Source organism: Puccinia triticina, chromosome 7A (genome assembly GCF_026914185.1).
Source record: "Puccinia triticina chromosome 7A, complete sequence".
Classification (NCBI taxonomy): Eukaryota; Fungi; Basidiomycota; class Pucciniomycetes; order Pucciniales; family Pucciniaceae; genus Puccinia; species Puccinia triticina.
Genome location: NC_070564.1, coordinates 4742307 through 4763448, shown reverse-complemented (window position 1 = coordinate 4763448; position 21142 = coordinate 4742307). Strand labels below are relative to the sequence as shown.

Genomic DNA, 21142 nt, shown 5'->3' with positions numbered 1-21142 from the left:
GGTGGGGAGTTCTGCAACCAAGAACTCTCTGACACCCTTCGCAACGATGGCATCCAACATAACGTCTTACCGCCCTACACCCCTCAACACAACGGCGTTGCTGAACGAGCAAACAAGACAATCATTAACATGTCCCAATGCATGTTGGTCCAATCAGGCCTTGAAAAAGAGTGGTGGGGCGAGGCAGTGCTCACAGCCATGGCCACCACCAACTGTCTCCCCTCATTGGGCAAAAGCAAAGTCAGCCCGCTTGAACGTCTTTTTGGAAAGCCTCCCAATATGTCCTTCTTTCGACCGTTTGGATGCAAAACCTGGGTTGTCAAGCCCAACCAACTCCGTGCGGCCAAGTTCGACCCCATAGCATGGGAAGGTATCTTACTTGAATACACAAATGACTACTCTTTGTACAGAGTGGTTCGCCTCGATGACAAGAAGATCATCAAAACTTGGAACGCATACTTTGATGAGTCTGTTTTTCCCTCCCTCTCGGCACTAAACCCCAGCGTCAACATGTACCCCGAAGATTGCCTTCCGGACTTCTCTGGGGTTGCACCCCTTCCTCTCACGACCTACGACAGCAATGATGAAGATCACTCCGCACCTGTTCCCTTGTCCAAAGACTCGTCCCCACCTGAGAACCCTGAAGATGATGATCACATGGACATCGAAGATGACTCTGAACCTGAACCGCCAAGGCAGCGCCTCATCCTTCGCCTGGGTCCTCACCCCACCAGGATTTCCAGCGACGTGGACTCCTTGAACATCGTGAATCATCCTCGACAACCTGCGGTGACCTATAGCACGCTCACCGTTGAGCCCAGCAACCACTTTCAAGCAATGCAACGTGATGAACGCAAACATTGGATGTCGGCCGAGCTGAAAGAAATCCAGAACATGAAAGATCACAACGTTTGGATCAAAACTCCTCGGCTTCCTTCTCACTCAGTGATCCCCTTGACCTGGGCCTACAAGAAAAAACTCGGATCTGACAATCAGGTCACCGAGTACAAAGCAAGGATCTGTGCCCAGGGATTTTGTCAGACCTATGGATTGAACTTCAACGTTAAATATGCCCCCACGGGGAAACCCTCGTCGCTGCGTCTCCTTCTCTCCCATGCTGTTTCCAACTCTCTTCTGATTCATCAACTGGATGTCAAAAGCGCTTTTCTCACGTGCGACCTGGAAGAGACAGTCTACATGCTTCCGCCTCCTGGCTACAAAACCGACGAAAACATCATGCTTCATCTTCAGAAGGCCATCTACGGCCTCAAACAGGCTTCTCTCGCCTGGTACAAACAACTTAGTCGATTCCTTGTCTCCATTGGCTTCGTCATCTCTATTGCCGACCCATGCGTCTTTTGGTGCACCTCCCCCAGCCCTCTCTGGATCTTCGCCCACGTTGATGACCTCATCATTGTCGGCGCGGACCCTGAGTCCTTTCGCGTCCAAATGGCGGCGGAGTTCACCATCAAGTACATGGGGGATGCGTCGTTTCTCCTTGGAATGAAGCTCGAACGGTCACTGGGAGGTTTCGTCCTGCATCAGGCGCAGTACATCGAAAGCAAGCTAGTTGAATTCGACATTGCTTCCCTTCCCACCGCGTCCTGCCCTCTTGATCCGCGCACCCACCTCGCCAAAGCTAGTCAAGCCGACGTTGCCCAACTTGTCCCGCTCAACGTTGACTACCGAGCTCTCATCGGTTCACTCAACTACCTCAGCATCTTGACATGTCCCGACATTTTGTTTGCCGTTAGCAAGCTCTCTCAGCTTCTGGAGAGCCCTGGGCTCTCGCACTTCACTGCAGCGGTACAGGTTTTTTGCTACCTTAAAGGATCCATCAATCGTGGATTGCTCTTTTGGCCGTCTGTTTTGACTCCCCTGGTTTGCTCGGTTGATGCCGACTGGGGCAATTGTCCCGACTCAAGACGCTCTCACACGGGCTACATGGTACTCTGGAACAATCACCTGGTTTCATGGAAATCGACCAAGCAGTGCACCGTCTCCTTGTCATCATTGGAGGCGGAGTACAAAGCCCTCACGGATGCTAGCAAGGAGCTCGCATGGATCAGCAATCTCATGAAGGAAATCTTCTCCAACTCCCCGCAAACGACTTCCATCATCCGCGTCGACAACCGCGGTGCCATCGACCTTGCTCGCAGTGAGACCAGTCAAAACAGCTTCTGAACCAAGCATATGGATCTTCGCCTTCACTTCGTGAGGGAACTAATCCACCTCAAGACCATCAGCCTTCAGTATGTCCCTTCCTCCAGCAACATCGCCGACTTCCTCACAAAGCCGGTCGGTCGCAGCAAGATTGCTCAGGCGCTTCAACCCCTCACTGGGGACGCCACCAGCATCTCTGCTTCGCGCTCCGACGCACGAAGCACGGCAGCCTGTCAGGATTCGGGCCATGGCCCGACAGGCCCGGGCGCAGCTCCTGAGCTCCTCAACTCGAAGGTAGCCAAGACAACCATCTCGTCTCCTGTATCAAACACCCACACACCCACTCGTAAGTACAACACTTCTTCATTCTCCTGTATTGTTCTACCGAAGCAACCAAACCGGTCCACATGATAGAAAAACTAACCAGTTCGTTGCAATACCGTCCGCATTAGACAACGAGAGCATGGACCGAGAAACAAATCAGAACATACAGGAAGAAACAACCCTGTCGCCTGAACCAAACCAGCTACAAGCAACAACCGGCCAACCACCCGACTTGTAGAGAAAACTTTGGACCCTGTGGCTTAACCAGGCCATCAACAAACCCGTGAGTATCAGCAGAAGCTCCACCTGCTACTCGGGTATAAAGACTCTAACCCTCAACCTTGTCTTTATTGTTCCTCAGTCCTCACTTCCTTGTTTACCAACCACACATCGGCTCAACCATATCACCTCTCCTGCTCACCGAAATCAGATCACACACCTCAGCACACTCAACAAACCACAGCTCTATTCTCCTGTTCTTCCATTTATTTCTTTGTTATCATTGACAGCTTGCGACGACCTCGTACCACACTCTTGTTCTTCTCAGACCGCGGTTCTTTCTATTTTTCATTCTCACTTTGCCTACCACTGCCCTTAAGGTACACCATCACAACTTGTCTTTCTTTTTATCTCATGAAGATTACCATGAGCTGACCAAAGTGAAATATAATCCTTAAGTCTTGCCATTCTCACACCTCTGGTAGATCTGTGCCTGTCATCGAGAGGACACAACCTTCTCAATGGCCGGTACAGACCGGTCATCGAGGGGGTACATCTGTACCGGCCATTGAGAGGCTTGAGTCCTCTCAATGAACGGTGTTGTGTCCTCTTGATGTCCTACCCACCGGTCATCGAGAGGCATGTGTCCTCTCAATGACTGGTAGAGGGGACACATCTGTACCGGGCATTGAGAGGACACTGTACCCTCTCAATGACCGGTCCTTACCGGGCATTGAGAGGGGTCTGTACTCTCGATGACCGGTCTGTACCGGCCATCGAGAGGGACAGGCCGGTCATTGAGTGATTGATGACCGGTCTATACCGGCCATTGAGGGGGTTGTGTACTCTCAATGACCGGTCTTGACCGGGCATCTAGAGGGTTGCGTACTCTTGATGGCCAGTCTATACCGGGCATCAAGAGGGTTGTGTACTCTCGATGACCGGTCTCGACCGGGCATCTAGAGGGTTGCGTACTCTTGATGGCCGGTCTATACCGGGCATCGAGAGGGTTGAATACTCTTGATGGCCGGTGTATACCGGGTATCTAGAGGGTTGTAAATCTGGCAGGTATTCTGGCATCTCAAGCCTGCGGAAAAGCTTCTAAAGCTAAAAATTACAAGGTGAGTCAGATCTGGCTTTACAAGTGCCAGATCTGACTTTACACGGCCGCATAAATCGGAGGGAAGTCCTCCACTTAACAATATCAACGTTCTCAACCAATCGCCACTTTTTCAATCATCACTAGCTGGCACATCCTGGAATGTTCAATTTGAGGTTCAAGGGCACAAATACAAAAATGTGTACTATCTAGTTGATGGGATTTATCCCCGCTGGTCAACGCTGATTGAGTCAAAAGGCTTGTTGGCCCGCAATCAAGCAACAAAATACTATACCAAGTGTCAGGAAGCTGCTTGGAAAGATGTCGAACGCGCTTTTGGGATCTTGAAGGGTAGATGGAAAATCCTCACAAAGCCAGCGCTCCAGTGGTATCCAGGCAACATTGCCGCCATCATGAACACGTGCATAATTCTGCACAACATGTTGGTTGAACATTGCTATCCACCAAGGCCATACAAGCTTGATCACTTGTTCCAACTTATTCCACCTTGCGCAAATCCTTTCCCTCTTCAAAAGCAGCTCATTCAAACAATTAAAATGAAGTCGCCAGCAATCCATGACAACCTCCTCAGGGACCTCATTGTACATACTTTGAGTCTCAGTGGTAGATCCAAGGACAAGGAACCCAGCCAATATGAATTTGACTCAGATGAATTCAGCGAGTCTGATGCAGACTCCGATTCCAAATAACCATTTAGTTTTCCTTTTTTTGTAATACATTGATTGGTTTTAAAAGAAATGAATGGTTTATTTGCAAATTTTTTTGCATTGCCGGAGTGAGCTCCGTAATAATAATATGAAGTGAGATAAAACATAGTAAGGAAACATGCATGAAGATAAATTGAGATGAAATGCATGAAGAAAATTGTTTTTAAAATAAGTAAGGGTTGATATTTGGGTTGCTTCCGGCCAAAGGGGACGGAAGCTCAAGGCTCCCCTTGAAAAAGGGATCTTGGGAACTTTCATTGCCAGCTTCACCAAGAGGAAGTTGTTGTCAGCGTTGTGAAGGAATTGGAGTACCCAGTGTATTGTTGTCCTGAGTCTAGGCTGGATCGTGCAGTTGATCTTCTCTTTTGTTTGTACCATTAGCCGAAGTCAATACCAAAGCATTTGAGGCGGAGGGGCGGGGATTTCTGATCTTCTCCATAATATCATTCCTGCGAGCACAGAGATATTCTCAAAGTTTGTCATCTGCACAGGAAGCAACATTCTGTAACATCACCTTGAGCTCAGTGTTCTGCTCTTTGGTGGCTGCAAGTCGCTCTTGAATGTCATTCATACGCATTGCTGCCGCGATTCTTCAGTTGGTGTCCTTTGTGGCTTTCTCGAGAAGTTTTAACTTTTGACACCGGAATTTGCTTTCCTCAACCCGTCGCTTCTCTTTCTTGATGCCATCAGGCCGTTTATACTGAGAAAGAGGAGAAGCAGTAGTCTGACTGGCTTCTTGCAATGCTATGTTGGAGTCCCCAGGCGGTGAGAATTGTGAGTCAAGATGATTGGACATCGGCGCTGGCGCGGGGTTTACCGAGGGTTGGGCGCCGTTTTTTGCTTTTCCGTCAAGGATTGTCCGCCACTTTGGTGACACCTTGAGGAGATTCCACGCATTTTCATAAATGAAAGGCTTCTTTTCCGTGCGGAAAAACATCTCCTTCGCGTCCGTTAACCAATCAGCGGGTGCGGATCCGGACGCAGGATTTTTGGAGATTTGATCATGGATCGCCCCGAATCGCAGGATTGCAGGTTGAATGATCTTCCACCTAAATAGATCCACCAGCCCAAAAGATGTCAGGACATGAATGAATCAACAAGGAGAGACAAAAAAAATACCTCGACTGCAGCTGATTAGCATCTCTCTGAGCTCCTGAATTGTAGGTGTTGTAATCTTTGGCAATCCGAGCAAAGAATTTGTCTTTGCTCTGTTGATTTGATTGAATAGCATCCTCGGAGATGACAACCCAGCTCTTCGCAAGTTGGACATCCTCTTCGGAAGTGAAATTTGGCGCCCATTTTTTTTTCAATGAGTCTTGCTCGTTGTTGTTGCCAGACATCAATCGTGCTTGGATGTGATTGAGGAGCATGGTTGATTTGTTCAAATGCAATATTTCAAAGATACATGGTGTATGGACTTGGAGGAGGATAATCCACCTTGATCCTGCCGGTGTTGAATATTCATTTTGATTTAAGTCCCAGGATTACCTGGGGCTAGATTTATACCTGGCTAGCTCCACAGGGAGCTCTGGGTCAAGTTGATCCTGTCTTAATCTGGCCCAATGCGGTTGCCGGGTTGGGCTAAGTGCCCTAATCCGGGCTAACTTAGCGCCCGGTGCGGATGGTCTCAGGGTTAAAGCGGCATAACCACTTGACAAACGCCGCCCAGCTTGCAGGTTGCATCCTCGCTCTCATGGCGAAATTCAAATCATCCCGAGCCTTCCCGTTCAAACAAAGGAATCCAACTTGGTGCCAAATCCCAGCATGCACACAGCGGAGTATCCAATTTATTGAGCCAATTCCTAGCCTCTTGTGCGTCGGTTCCCTGAAATTCAGGGACTTTTTGGAGGTTCCAGTTCTTCATTGCCTTTGTTGTATCTGTAATATAAGGTTGTTGAGGAAGGGGACCATAAGACGCTACGTCCGGCATAACAATATTTGGAGCCGGAACAGATTGAGGAGCAGGAGTCAAAAACCCTTGAGTACCGTTCGCCAACAAAGACACACAAGGATACTCTTCACGAGTCCTCCCGCCAACATGCTCACTAGATGCCTTCACAGTGTCGGCATCATCGCAATCCATCGGACCAGATGTCATAGTTGGATTGGTTTGACGAGGCACGAAGCCCGTTACTTTGACCTTAGTGTCCAATCCTCTGCTAGACGTATGATGCCTCCAATAATTTTTCTGAAGCTTTGCTTCCTCATCTCTGTGAATTAACTTTTTGCGATAACTCGGAAACTCTTAGTTATCTAGGGCTGCCTAGGAGTTTTTACTTGACTCCCCGAGCTGCCCAAAGTATGAGTTAAAGGGTGGATGGTGAGGACAGCCTTTCTCTGTCTCCTTTCCGTCTCCCTTAGGTGGTTTATGACCATTTCTAAGGGAATATTTAATGAGAGTAGGAGAACTGGACTGTGACCCCCACTCATGTGGTGATCTCCTCCTCATTCCCTAGGCTGCTAAGCAATCACTAAGGTCTGAGCCCGCGGGGCGGGTGGGAGCTTCAGCTGGGTGGGTGGGTGGGGCGAATTTGTTTTCTTTCTTCCAGCGAACGGCGAGCAGTGTTGCGAACAGGTTGGCGAGGGTTCCCCTTAGCCTTAGACCGCCAGCCGGTACCGGTTGCTTTCCATCAACTAGGTTACGGCCGCTCCCGCCGCAGTCAGCCAGAGCACGCGCATGGGTCTTATTGGCGGCACCTTGCCCTCCTTGGTGCGGTGCCGCCGGGGCACCTCCTGGGCGCGGTTCCTTGGACTTAGCCCACCTTCCGCTTCGCTCCCGGTAAGAAGCAATCAACAGGACTTTTCGCGACCACAGGTTGCCGATTTGCAAAAGGAGCGGGATTGTACACATTTTCACCCCGGGTCGCCTCCACATGCGGCATTACAGGATCATTTGTCCATTTTACGGCTGGTCATTCGCCAATGAAGGGAGGCGGAAAAACCGCCTCAGCTTCTAGAGTAATTACTCCGGTTAATTTCAGCTCCCTAACTTAGAGCGCTTGGACAAACCCGGTAGCTATCACGATAGGTCCTCAAGTTTGCCCGGTACGGGCTGAGGGGAGTAGTTTCTTTCCTTCTCCCTTTCCTTCTTTGCCCTGTGTTCACACATCAGGGTCAGGAGTCTTTCCTTTAGGAAGGGGAGATATGGTGTTTTGGGGAAAAGGAGTTCATGACTCTCTCCCAGAAACCTATACTCAAAAGAGGTTGGGATCTCTGGCTTAGCACAGAGATCTCTCCCAAAGGCAGGAGCCCGTCGGGCGGGCGGGATCCACAACTGGGTGGGCGGGTGGGGGCGAAAATTAGTCCTTGGAGGTACTGTCGGCGCGGAGTGTTACCGGTGGTTGGTTTGTTGGAAGCGGCGTTAGGACCTGACAAACTAGGTTGCCCTTGGCCGGGAGTACCTCCGGTGTGCCCCGCCTTGTGGGTTGCAGGCCACAGCCGCAGTGCCCTCCTTGCGTCCTTTTGCGCCGCCACGCAGCTTCACCACGCCATGATGGTGCCGCGCTGCCTGCGCGCAGGGTCCAGCTCATTGGGCGCCGCTCAATGGATCAGGCCCACATCCGCTACGCTCCTGTAAACTAACAAGATGAGCCGACCCTCCTCCATCACATCCGTTTGGACAATGATAGGATTTCCAAAAGGGTTGGTGTCCGGGTTGGCGGGTGGAGTAAAATCTTGCTCGTCATCCACCTCGTCGTCCGTACCACCATAGAAGTTGCTGGTCCAATAGGTAGGGTTGTTTATGATCCAAGCAGTTTGATCCGCCGTAAACAACGCTAACTCGTCATCCGTATAAGTCTCTCCGTTTGCAGGTGGAGGAGCTCCAGGGATAGCTCGAGACTGACGACGTCCAGAACGTCCAGTGACATTGAAGTGACCAGAATACATCTTTTCTATGCGATACAATTGGCTAGTAAGATGATGTTTCACGAAGAACACAACAAGACAACCAACTCACCATAAACCAAAGACACTAGCTTTTCAACGCTAATAGGACCAAATATGCACCAACAAAACAATGAAAATGTTGATGGATACCGCAGATAATCAAAAAAATCAAACATTAGCACATAGCTCATATATTCTTAAAACCCTGCCCGCCCCAGTGGAGCTATCAGAAATAATGCGCGAAGTATTCTAACAGCAGCCTTACAATTTTAACAAAAAAGTAGCTTACGCTTTAGTTAATGGCAAAAAATTCAGTTAGATTTCTCGAATGTCAATGGATGACTTCAGAACGCTTTTTTTTTTCTACACCACGGCTGCAAGAAATGTTTCTTGAATCCAAGGTGTAACGTTTCTGGGTTAGAGCATTCCATGAAACCCTAGGCCACAGAGGAATTTCAGAAACCTACAGAAGAACTAAACTCACATTTTGGTGGCCAGGACTTAAAAGAGGAGTTACCAAGTGGGTCAAATCTTGTGAAGCTTGCCAGAAAAGGAACTCAGTACTACCCATGGAACCAAAGAGGCCTCCTGGATCATCAACAATCTTTAGAAGAGTCAGCCTGGACATATTACACATACAGGCAAAGAAGATCTCTCACTGGTTCTTGGAAAATTGGATCTACAGACTTGTCAGCCTTAGAGCCAACTCAGCTGACCTAAAGTCTGCCTTTTTCTACTCTTTACATATGAATTACTTCATATCTTTTTCATCTTAAGAGCAAGGGTGAAAGCGCTGCGCTTCAAAAAGCGCAGCGCAGTGTGAAGCGCAGTGGTTTTGGTGGCCGCTGCGCTGCGCTGAAAGTAGCGACCCCGCCCGCTGCGCTACCGCTTTTTGGGTCTGGCAAGAAGCAGGGACCCGCTACTTTCAGCGGTAGCGCAGCGGAACCATCGCTGCGCTACCGCTTTTTGAGCTGGCCGCGTAGCGCTCCCCCACTGCCAGCCAAAAAAGCACAGCGCAGCTGTTTTGGTGGCCGCTGCGCGGCGCTGAAAGGAGTGGCCCCGCCCGCTGCGCTACCGCTTTTTGGGTCGGGAAAAATGCGGGGCCCTGCTATTTTCAGCGGTACCGCAGCGGTACTGGCGCTGCGCTCCTGCTTTTTGGGCTGACCGCGCAGCGGTTCCCCACTGCGCTGCGCTAAAAGACCGCTTTTTTGTAGTGCAGTGCAGCGTTTCAGCCTTGTTAAGAGATAACCTTGTTTTGACTTCATATTCTGTTTCCTCATGCAATTTTAAACTTATTTACAACTTGCCAATTCTTTGTAACTCTACTCCTTCCCTGAGTTATTGAGTTGTAGCGCGAATGCGCAGTTGTGATGTGTCAGCGCTACCAGGCGCGCCAAACCACATGTACATATGTAAATGACATAAGCAAACTGTGAAAAACTTTGTAGTCAGGATCCCCCTTGCCTGAGGCGGATCTACAGACTCCAGCACACCAGAACCACACCCCAGATAACCCCAGGATCACCACCTAAGAGTTTACAACACTCCCAGTATACCTACCGTCACAGGCGCCTAGGATATTGACAGTAAGTAACCTCTTTCACTGAGCCTTGTTTAGCTCAGAGGTAAAACTCTGTGTCTGCTTGATCTGCTCTTCTTTGTTGGCCTTTGCCTTATCCTTGATCACAGGGCTGCCCCTGCTTAAAATCATTCTTTTTCTGTGGTTTTTGTAATAAAAAAACCACATAGGTTTCCCTTTAAAGAACCTTGACTATCCAGAAGGAAGCTAAAAAATGTGGCTGGATTAAACTTGTCTAATCCAGAAGCCCTCCACGTTTCTTTGGTGAGAAATGGCTGTTGCACTCTCTAGCACAGCTTGGCAGCACTCTTCTAAAGAGGTAGCATTGCCAGTGGACGTGCATTCCCACCAGAATAACCTTGAAAATCTGCTTAATCTTGAATCTGCTCAGTCTCTTTCTCTCTCTCTCTTTCTCTCTCATATTTTTATCTTCTTTATCCAAAGAAATCCAAATATTCCCCTCTTCTTGTGTCCTGCTGTCACTATAGAGACTCAGGTTCACAAGACTAGAGGAAAAGGCGGCTGGGCCGCTAGGGACCAGGTGCCCAGCTCATCTTCTTACTCTGTGGCAGTAGTTCATGTGTCCATGTTTTTGAATTATGAATTTACAGAGGGTTTGGGGATATTTTTCATACAGGTTGATCTGTCTTTGGTGCCAAAAACTAGGCCTTAACCATGAATACAGTCAAACACTTGAAACCCCAAACCCCTTTGTGGACAGAATTTGCTATGTGGTTAGGCAGGTTATGTGGTTTTGTCAGCCTACGTGATGCCATGGATATTATCCTTCTAGCTACACTTGGTGCAAAGCAAAAGTTTAGAGTTGTAAAACTCTAAAACAAAGGTATAAGGGATAATTCCAACGTAAATGATGGGAATTATGGCGTAAAAAATAGGGCGATTATGGCCAATTAGACGTAATAGAATTGATATAACTAATTTTAAGAGGGGCCTGATAAATAAGGGGTGTTTAATTGCTCAAGAGTAAAGAACTGGGGCCTATAAACAGGGGTGTTTCAAATCCCAGAAAGAAATGGTGGAGAATCTCAAGAGAAGGGGCTTAAACTTACTGGTGTAAGACCCTGGAGTCACTTGAAGTTCTTCAGGCGTGAAGTTGGGCAGTTGGAGGCGCTCAGAGGAGGTAATCTTGAGGGCAGGGTGGTTACCGGACAGCTTCAGGGCGGAAATGAGGGCTAAAAATCACAAAAGTAGGTATTTTACCTGGCAAATCACAGGCTATTGAGGCTGTTGAAGGCGGGTAAAATTCCAATATGTAATTTAAAGCTGGGGAATCTCCTTTCGGGCGGAGAACGGGCCCTTTTTATAGCCTAGGCAGGCCTCCAGGGGCGCCCAGGGGACAGGGGGACACTTGTGAGCGCATTCTGAGGTAATTTGGTTGCGCTAGAAGGCGCTGTTGGTCGTGGAACCTTGGGGCTTGGATACAAGGGTTGCCAAGGACCATTTACAGAGGTTCTGCTTGTTTTTACACATGCTTTACACGTCATAGGGGCTGGTTTGGGGGTTCTGTGACACTCATTTCCGTGGAAATGTGCCACAGAAGGTACTAGAACTAGCTTCTGTGCACTTGTACACGTGTAAGCAGTGCTTTATAAATGTTCTGGAGGCGCTTATTAAATGCTCCAGTTCATTTGACCCCTTCTACATATTTACTACAGTTGTAATTTATGTGTAGTGAGGCTTGGGAGAAGCTGGGGCGCTTTCTAGTCTCTCCTGCGCATGCTGCAAGAGTCCTTTTCAGTCTAGAATGTTTTTATATTGAATGACGTGGTAATTACATCTTGTTTGGTGATTAATTACATGTGTACAAGACATATAACATATGTAATATTGCTATTGGGGCGTATTCTGGCCCATTCTTACTTACTGGTAGCCAAAGCGCTTTGGTTGCGGGCCAGTTTATGCATTATGCATATATTTACACCATGCACGCAGGCTTGAGCTCTAGGCAACAGAGCACGCGGGCTTGGGTGCGCCATGCAACAAATAAATAGCAAGGAGGTCCTGTTCAGTTTTTGATGAGCCCAACTGATCCTCAGTTCTGTCCAGCTGATACTCAGCTTTGGTACTCAGCTCATACTCAGCTTTTCTGTCCAGCTCATACTCAGCTTTTTCATGCAGCTCACTCTCAGAATTGGAATAAAGCCTTTTGACCAGCCCTTTCCCAGGTGATGCTCAGCTTTGTACTAGTCCTGGCGCAGCTGATGCTCAGATTTGTACCAGTCCTTGCTCAGCCTTCTCCTAGTCCTGTCCCAGCTGATGCTCAGCTTTGGCCCAGTCCTGGGGCAGCTGGCCAGCTGATTCTCAGCTTGCTGAGTATCAGCTGAGCCAGGCCAGGGAAAAAGATGGGAATCATCTTGGAAAGGATCAGAGCTGAAAATCAGCTAGGCTAGGGCCAAGGCTGAGCATCAGCTGAGCCACAGCCAAGGCTGAGCATCAGCTGAGCCACAGCCAAGGCTGAGCATCAGCTGAGCCACATTCAAGGCTGAGCATCAGCTGAGCCACAGCCAAGGCTGAGCATCAGCTGAGCCACAGCCAAGGCTGAGCATCAGCTGAGCCACAGCCAAGGCTGAGCATCAGCTGAGCCACAGCCAAGGCTGAGCATCAGCTGAGCCACAGCCAAGGCTGAGCATCAGCTGAGCCACAGCCAAGGCTGAGCATCAGCTGAGCCACAGCCAAGGCTGAGCATCAGCTGAGCCACAGCCAAGGCTGAGCATCAGCTGAGCCACAGCCAAGGCTGAGCATCAGCTGTGCCAGGGCCAAAGATGATCATCAGGTGGCCAGTTCCAAAGCTGAGCATCAGCTGGGCCAGGGGAAAAACTGAGCATCAGCTGAGCCAGGGTAAAAGCTGAGCATCAGCTGGGCCAGGGCCAAAGCTGAGCATCATCTGGTTTTTTCACATTGAGTGCTTTGATCCTGACACCTATCATGTGAGCCCCAGATGTGCTGGTGGAGAGGAGCAGCATTGGAGCAGTGTTGGAGCTGAAAAAAAAGCTGTTTCATGTCACTTGCCATCAAGTGACTACTTTTTTTTCCTGGTGATAAGTCGGTTGTTAGGGCAATTCAATTGGTGTCCTTTTCAATATGTCTGATAAGTGCCGCCTTTTGCTCGTTGAAAATATTGATACAATTGTTTTGAATACTCTTGCGTCCAGGAATGACAAATTGAGGCTGGGCCTCCTTCATCAACCGGATAAAACCTTTGTGTTCAGCCATGGCAAAAGGGTACTCATGCTGAATTATCATTTCAGCCATTCGTTCACGCGTCCTTGATTGATTGTAAATCCAGACGCCACAACTGCTAGGAGCTTGATTAGTTCCAGATGCGGCAAAGCTTAGCAGTCCTTGTCTTGGTCTTATTGCGCCTCCCTTTTCCAATATACACTTTTCAGAATGTCTCCAAAGGTGTTTAGTCCCTGCGGACAATGCTCCTGATAGTTTTTGATTGCAATAGTTGCACTGAGCTTTTTCTTTGCCATCAGATTCTACAAATCAGCCGCTGTAACCAATTTGATAAGTTGACTGTCTCGACACCCTGAACAAGAGAGAAAATGCCTTCAGGAATGGAAGTGAAAAGTGAGGGGCTGACCTATGACCTTTAAGAAGTGCTCCCATACACCACTAGTAAGTTTTCTTTTCTTTGAATTTGTATCATCGACCGAGTCACTTTCAGTAGGTGCTGGAGTCTGAGTGCCCAAGGTCTCCTTATCTTGGCTTGCATGTTGATTTTGCGACTCTGTTTGCAGATTCACTTTGATGTCAATATCCCCGGCGTCGGAACTAGCCATGTTGACAGGCCGCAAGAGGCCAAAGCGTGGATGTGGTCACGCGGTGGATGCCAATCTGGCAGATGTTGCCGCAGGTTCAAACAGACTCGTATGCCCGGGGGCACGCGGGGGCGCCCGTTGGGCTACCCGAGCCCGCCCGCCTCTGGTCACGGGTCTGTTGGGTCAAGCCGACTTCACAAATTTCCCCAAGAAGTCAACCCGAGCCCGGCCTGAACCCGGCCAGGTTCGGGCCGCCCGCTGGCCGGCCCGCCCAATTGCCTGCCTCCCACCAGCCAAGCAGCGCCCCCACCTGCCCTCCCGGCGACCCCTCCTGCACCTCAATCCCCCCCGGCCTCGAGCTTGTAGCCGTCGGGCTAGCTTGGTAACCCGACCGCTACTTAGCGGCTGGTTGGCCTGGCCTAGCCAGGCCCCTTAGCTCACCTTGGTTATGGTAACTCCGGCCCAGCCCAGCCTGGTCCGCGTTTCAGCCACGTTCCTTGTTTCCTCTCTGTTTCATACTCTTCCTTTGCTTATGTCATGCGCGCATCTATCCTTGTATCTCTCCTATAAAATGTTGTCTCTTTTGCACCTTCTTTTGCAAATCATCCTATTTTCAATCTACATACTTTTTATCTACAAACGTTCCAAAGCTAGAATCTATCAAGCCCACATCCTGTGCCCTGCCCGCCACAGTGGTAGCCAGTTCTCTTTTTAGATTTGGTTATACCTTGTTATCTTTCATACCCTCTCACCGACGCGACTCTCCAGAAAATCTTTTCTTAAACAGTCAACTGAAAAAGCCGGCCTTTTTTCCTCTCCCCAATTAAGATCCTCCTAGCTCTTTTTGATCTCACCCCTATTGGCAAACTCATTTGTCCTCGGTTCTGATCTTCCTAGCTTTCTACCTTTCTTACGTATATCGTCGAGCGGTTTTTCTACTTACTGGTGAGTATCTGATTGATACTAAGACGTTCCAAGTCTCCCGACGATAACCCTTTGGGCGGGTTCGGTTGATTCTTGTTTACTTTTTTTGTGTAGTATAAAAGACGTTAGGACGTGACACTGATTGTGTTAAAAACTTTATTTTGAATCTCTGAAGTTAGACTCATCAACGAGATGGCTATTCCCCGTTCCACTGTCCTTGGCTGTGTCAATGTTAACCAAGGCGGTCGGACTAGCCGTGTTGCTCCTCCTCCTCCATCGAACGGGCTGGAATCTTCTCCTGAGGAGCTTGAGTTGCTTGATAACGAGCAACGTCTTTGGATCGCGGAACACCCTTGTTTCTGGATGCCCCGGACCCCTCTTCGTGAAGATTTGGACAATGATTTCCGTGACCCATTGGAGTCTCCCGCTGGTGGTTCGAGTGCCACCAACTCAACGGATGATGGTGATACCACCATGACGCACGACAACAGAACGGTGAAGGGAAAGGCTTGTGCGACTGATAATGGTTTGGGTCTCTCAAACATTGCTGGGTTGTCGGTTAACGGTTCCGGCCCCCTTCCGCCTTCTGTTCCCCCATTGACTCTCCCGGCCCCGCGTATCACCGAAATTCGTAACTCAGCGGCTCTTACTTGTCTCCATGAAGAAACTGTTTGACGGGCTGCTTTGGCTGGAGCCACTAGCAACGGCCAGTACAAGACAAATGTTGGCCGAGTTTTTAAGGACTGGTCTTTTATGAATTGCCCCCAATACAATGGTTCGGTCAAAGTTGATGTCAAACATTGGATCGGGACTCTTTCAGCTGTTTTGGACTCTCGTCAAGCTCACCCCGACATTTGGCACCTTGTTGGTTTTTGCTTGCTTGAAAACAAAGCTTTCTTGGATTATGAAGACGCCATTAACTCTGGCGGTCGTCCTGGAAATTGGGCCGCTTTCTGCTGTTTGCTCCTCAAACTTAATCCACTCTGTGTTTCAAAGGACTCGATTCTCGACGACTATGACCGACTTTATCAACAACCAAACGAAACGGCTCAGTCATTTTTCCAGCGTTTTCGTGAATGGCAACACAAGGCGAAAAATTACGGCTTTCATTACGAAGCCAGCTCAGGATTTGTGACCCGTTTGAATCGTGGACTCAAGGAAAAAGTGAAGGGGATTGTGGCGATGGAGCGCCGACGCGGGACTCCTCTCAGTTTCGACCAGATCGTGGTCACCTCCTTGGAAGAGGATCAGACTTATTGGCTTTGCACCGCCAACTCCATCGCCTCCGGCTCCCGCAACAACAAACGATCTGCAGATGCTCCTGTCGCCTCATCTTCCAAACGTACTGGCGGATCTGGTGGCAATGACGGTAACTCTTGTTCATGTTACAACTGCGGTAAAGAAGGCCACCTCAGCTCAAAGTGTCCTGCACCAAAGACGGCCAAGCAACTTAAATACGAGGCAAAACGCTCTTGAAATAGTGGCAATGGCTCTGGCTCTGGCGCGGGCGGGTCTTTAAATGCTTAGTCGGTGAGGAAATGTCTCTCCCGCCGACTGTTGTATCCTCTTTTGTTTCTGTTGTAAAAACTTGCAATGTTAATACACTCGTTGAACCAGAAGAAGATGAGCGCCCCCGTGACACTTGTGACGTGTCAAAAACGACTATAGTACCATTGTCTGATTGCCCAAATATGGGGACAGAACAACTCCCTCGGGAGTTTGTAAGTGTTGACGCATCTTGTGATGTAGTCTTTGATGGTTTGGGTTCTGATCACCCCTCCATAAATGTCTTGGCTCATGAAAGCAGCCTTCACACTGATTTTCTCCTCCGACTTGAGGGACGCTTAGCTAATGTCCTTTTGGATACAGGTGCCGGTTCATCTTACGTATCTCTCTCTTTTCTCTCTGATCGGGGTCTTAAAACCTTTTCCTCCAATACTCCATTCTCCGTTGCAGGAGCTTTTGGTGACGTAATTCACAGTTCGAAGATGTGTAAATTAAATCTGATCCTATCTGATCATGCATTCCCCGTGCTCTGTCGCGCAGCGCCCCTCTCTCAGTATGATGTAATACTGGGTCGAGATTGGATTGCGGCTAACGTTTCTAGGACAAATTGGGTTACCAACGAATGGGTTTTGAAATCACCCGATGGACAGCTATTCTCCTTTTATCCGAAGTCCTCCGACTGTTCCCCTTCCTCCATTCACACCCTTCAAACTTTTGTCAGCGACCCGGAACTCATTCCGCTCTCCCGACGAGCTTTCCGCCGAGAAATGAAGAAGTCCTTGACTCAGGTGTTTGTTTGCAGTATTGTGGAAGGTAGTCTGAATGTCCTTGGTCCTCGGGAGATCCCCGCGGCTTCTCTCCCGACCGTCTTCAGCTCTTCTGAACCGTTTGGCTCTTGACTTTGCTCTCTGGTATCAACATACAATTCTCTTTTTGCCCCAATCGACTCTGTCTCCCACAAGGAACGAGTAATTGAACATCTTATTGATACTGGCGACGCGAAGCCAGTTTATCAAAATGTTAGACAAATGTCTCCGTTAATTCTCCAGGAACTCAAGACTCGGCTTCATAAGTTGCAAAGCACCGGCTTCATCCGGCCTTCGACTTCCGCCTGGTCTTCTCCCATCCTTTTTGCAAAAAATGCTAGTGGTTCTCTTCGGTTTTGCGTCGACTATCGCGCGCTGAACAGTGTTACGAAGAAAGATCGTCATCCGCTTCCTCTGATTCAAGAGTGTTTTGATTCTCTTCAGGGCGCTAAATATTTCTCGAAAATTGATCTTCAGCAAGGGTTTCATCAGATGAAAATTGCCCCAGCTGATGTACTCAAGACGGCATTTGGGACGAAATATGGACACTACAAATGGCTTGTTATGCCGTTTGGACTCGTGAATGCTCCCAGTAACTTTCAGAGGATGATGACGCATATACTACGTGAGTATATTGATGATTTTGTTCAGGTTTATCTCGATGATATTTTGATCTATTCAACGTCGAAAGCTGATCATGAAATGCATGTAAAAACGGTCCTCTCTGTCTTGCAGGCTGAAGAACTGCGATGCAGCGGACATAAATGTTCCTTTGGCCTTGAAGAGATCCAGTATGTCGGTCATCTTGTTTCTCAAAATGGGATCCGTCCAATGCCGGATAAACTCGAGGCGGTTGATAGTTGGCCGCGTCCATCGAATGTTCACAATGTGCGTAGTTTTCTGGGCTTATGCGGATTCTACAGATGTTATGTAAAGAATTTTGCTAAGATAGCCTCTCCCCTGCACGATTTGACAGCAGGCAATGTTACGAAACGTCAGGTTGTGGAGTGGTTTCCTCTGCATGAGGCCGCTTTCCTGGAATTGAAGAAAGCCTTGGTCACGGCTCCTGTCCTTCTCACGCCGGATCCTTCTAAACCTTACATTATCGAGACGGACACTTCTGACTTCGCCATTGGCGCGGTTCTCCTGCAACTTGGCCTCGACAGCAACAACCATCCTGTTGCTTTCGAATCCAGCAAGCTAAATTCCGCTCAACGGAACTACCCTGCTCAGGAACGCGAACTGCTCGCCATCATTCACTCTTGGCGCAAGTGGCATGTGTATCTGGACGGCGCCGTAGCCACAACCATCGTCTACACGGATCACGCCTCTCTCCAGTATCTTCACTCCCAGAAATTACCTTCTAAACGCCTCTCTCGGTGGATCGAGGAGTTCTCGGAAATGGATATCGAAGTTAAATACAAGAAAGGCTCCGAAAATATTGTTCCCGACGCTTTGTCCCGACGTTCCGATCTTCTCATCATGCAGGAAGTTCCTGCCGAACTCCACCCCTCCGATTGGCCCCTGCTTATCCCTTACATTTTGGACGACACCCCTATCCCTTCTTTTATCTCCGACGTTTTGGTTGAGACGGCTAAGGAAAACATGAAATATTTTTCTTATGATGCCGACGACGAGACTTTAATCTACATAGGACGTCCCGGGAGAACTGAAAAGTCTCCTTTTTTTCCTTTCCTTCATTGTTTGGACTTGCTTACTCAGGTTCATGACTCTCTTGGCCATCGAGGTCGAGACGCAACCTTATCGCTTCTTCGTGGCCGAGGGTGGTGGCCTCATAGAGCCACAGACGTCAAGGATTACATCCGCACTTGTTCGGTTTGTCAAACTTTTGAACGACCTCGTCACTCACAGCAAACTTCCGAGCAGGTCCCTTTGCCCCTGGTTGGACCTTTTGAACGCTGGTCCGCTGACTTTATCTCGATGCCCGAGAGTAAGCCAAGCGGATTTAAGTGGATTCTAACGATCATTGATCACTGCACTTCTTGGCCAGTGGCGGTTCCAATGAAGGAAGCCACCTCCGCTGCCATTGCAGACGCCCTTCTCCAGCATGTTATCATTCCTTTCGGCACGCCAAAAGAATTTCTTACCGATCGTGGTTCCAATTTTCTCTCCAAAGGGCTTCTCAAATTTCTCGACAGTGGAAAAATCAACAAACTCAACACTTCGGGATACCACCCTCAAACAAATGGAAAAAACAAGCGCTATAATGGCATACTTGAGGCGGCTATTTTTCGTCTCAACACAACTGGGGACCCCGCACAATGGGAATCTGTTCTGCCGATTGCTCTCTACTCGACTCGGATTCACGTTAGCGACAGCAGTGGTTTTTCCCCTTTCGAATTGACCTATGGCGTTTCCCCACCTCTGGCGTTCGAGCGGAAAAAGATGATTGCTTCCAATCCTGTCTGTCCCGGAGAAACTGAACTCCGTAATAAAATTAAATTACTCAATGAAACCCGCTGCAAGGCTCTCTCCGGCGTAACAAAACGTTCTCTCAGAAACAAAAAGGCTTTTGACGACAAACTCGGTTTGGATGTTATTACTTATGACTTAGGCCAATCGGTTAAACTTTGGAATGAGAAATATGCCAAAGGACAACCTCGTTGGTTTGGCCCTTTTGAGATCATCGACAAACTCGACAACAATGTCTATATTCTCGAATCTCCGGATGGCAAAAAATATCCCCGTCCCGTTAATGGCAATAATCTCCGCCTTGTCTCTCTACGCTCCCTTATCTCGAATGATATGTGGGCGACGCCTTTTTCTATAGCGAAGGATATTCAACAAAAAGACGCGCGAGTGGCTAAGGAAGCCCTTGTGAAAACAAAAGCTATTGCCAAGCTTAAGATTCCCCCTCGACGCCTCCGTGTTAAATTTGATGGTAAATTTATCGACGGCGGGACTGGGTCAGCCCCTTAACTTAAGGGGGGGGATGTTGTAGCCGTCGGGCTAGCTTGGTAACCCGACCGCTACTTAGCGGCTGGTTGGCCTGGCCTAGCCAGGCCCCTTAGCTCACCTTGGTTATGGTAACTCCGGCCCAGCCCAGCCTGGTCCGCGTTTCAGCCACGTTCCTTGTTTCCTCTCTGTTTCATACTCTTCCTTTGCTTATGTCATGCGCGCATCTATCCTTGTATCTCTCCTATAAAAGGTTGTCTCTTTCGCACCTTCTTTTGCAAATCATCCTATTTTCAATCTACATACTTTTTATCTACAAACGTTCCAAAGCTAGAATCTATTGAGCCCACATCCTGTGCCCTGCTCGCCACAAGCTCCCCCTCGGCCTCAGACAGACCCGCGCCATCGTCGGATCCGCCGTCCTGAAGGCCCTCCTCCACTCCTGGCTCTATCGCGCGGAAGTGATAGAGGTGCTCCAGCTGCTCAAGGTCTATCTGGATTGGCTCCAGGACGCGGTCGAATGGAGCGATCGCGGCTACAGCGTACGTCCTCTCCTCATCTCATCTCCTCCTCATCTCGCCCTGCCTGACGCTCAGCATGGGGTCCTGTGTTGTTTAGCCGGGCTTCCCCTTTGCAAGCGAGTCGAGCCCGGGCGACTGGCAGATCTTCGGCAACTTCCTGCGCCTCGCCGTCCCGCTCGGCCTCTGCACCGTTGACCTATAAACCCTCCTGCTCGACTCGCTGGGAAACTGTGTGATGCAGAGCCCATCCCTCCCTTCCTTTTGCTCTCGCCTCAGACCTATCTTTCTGTTCGCGGATGTTCTCAGCAACCTGGGAAGCTGACAACTAGGGTCCAGTCAAGTCATCTTGGTCAATAATAAAATCGAGTTTCATGCTGTCACATTCAGCAAAGACCGCCGCAACGCGACCGTTGGTAAGCACCCAACAATACTTTTCTTGTTTTTATCACTGGAAAAACTGAAGAATCTTATCTACCCATGATGCTATAAAACAAGATCTTACGGAGACTCTTGAGGCTAGATTTGCCCCCTGTATTGAATAAGCGCCACTTCATCACAAGGGTTGACATGCGCCAGGAGAGAGATGGTAAATATGCATATGCCAGTCCGTTTTTTGTACTTGAACAGATGATTCTCTTTCTATGTTACATTCAGTTGGATAGACAGTGACTTGAAAAAGATAGC

The 21142-nt window shown here is 48.9% G+C and overlaps 1 protein-coding gene across 1 annotated transcript in view; it reads left to right on the top strand.

The window, feature by feature from the left end:
- Positions 1 to 20660, top strand: part of PtA15_7A524 (uncharacterized protein) — a gene marked incomplete at both ends in the record, with an annotated part of 34145 nt that extends 13485 nt beyond the window's left edge. The window contains 2 exons of the mRNA XM_053171139.1: positions 20329 to 20479; positions 20556 to 20660. Of these exons, the coding sequence (XP_053022350.1) occupies positions 20329 to 20479; positions 20556 to 20660 (256 nt within the window). The remainder of the gene's footprint in view (positions 1 to 20328; positions 20480 to 20555) is intronic.
- Between the last annotated feature and the right edge of the window lie 482 nt (positions 20661 to 21142).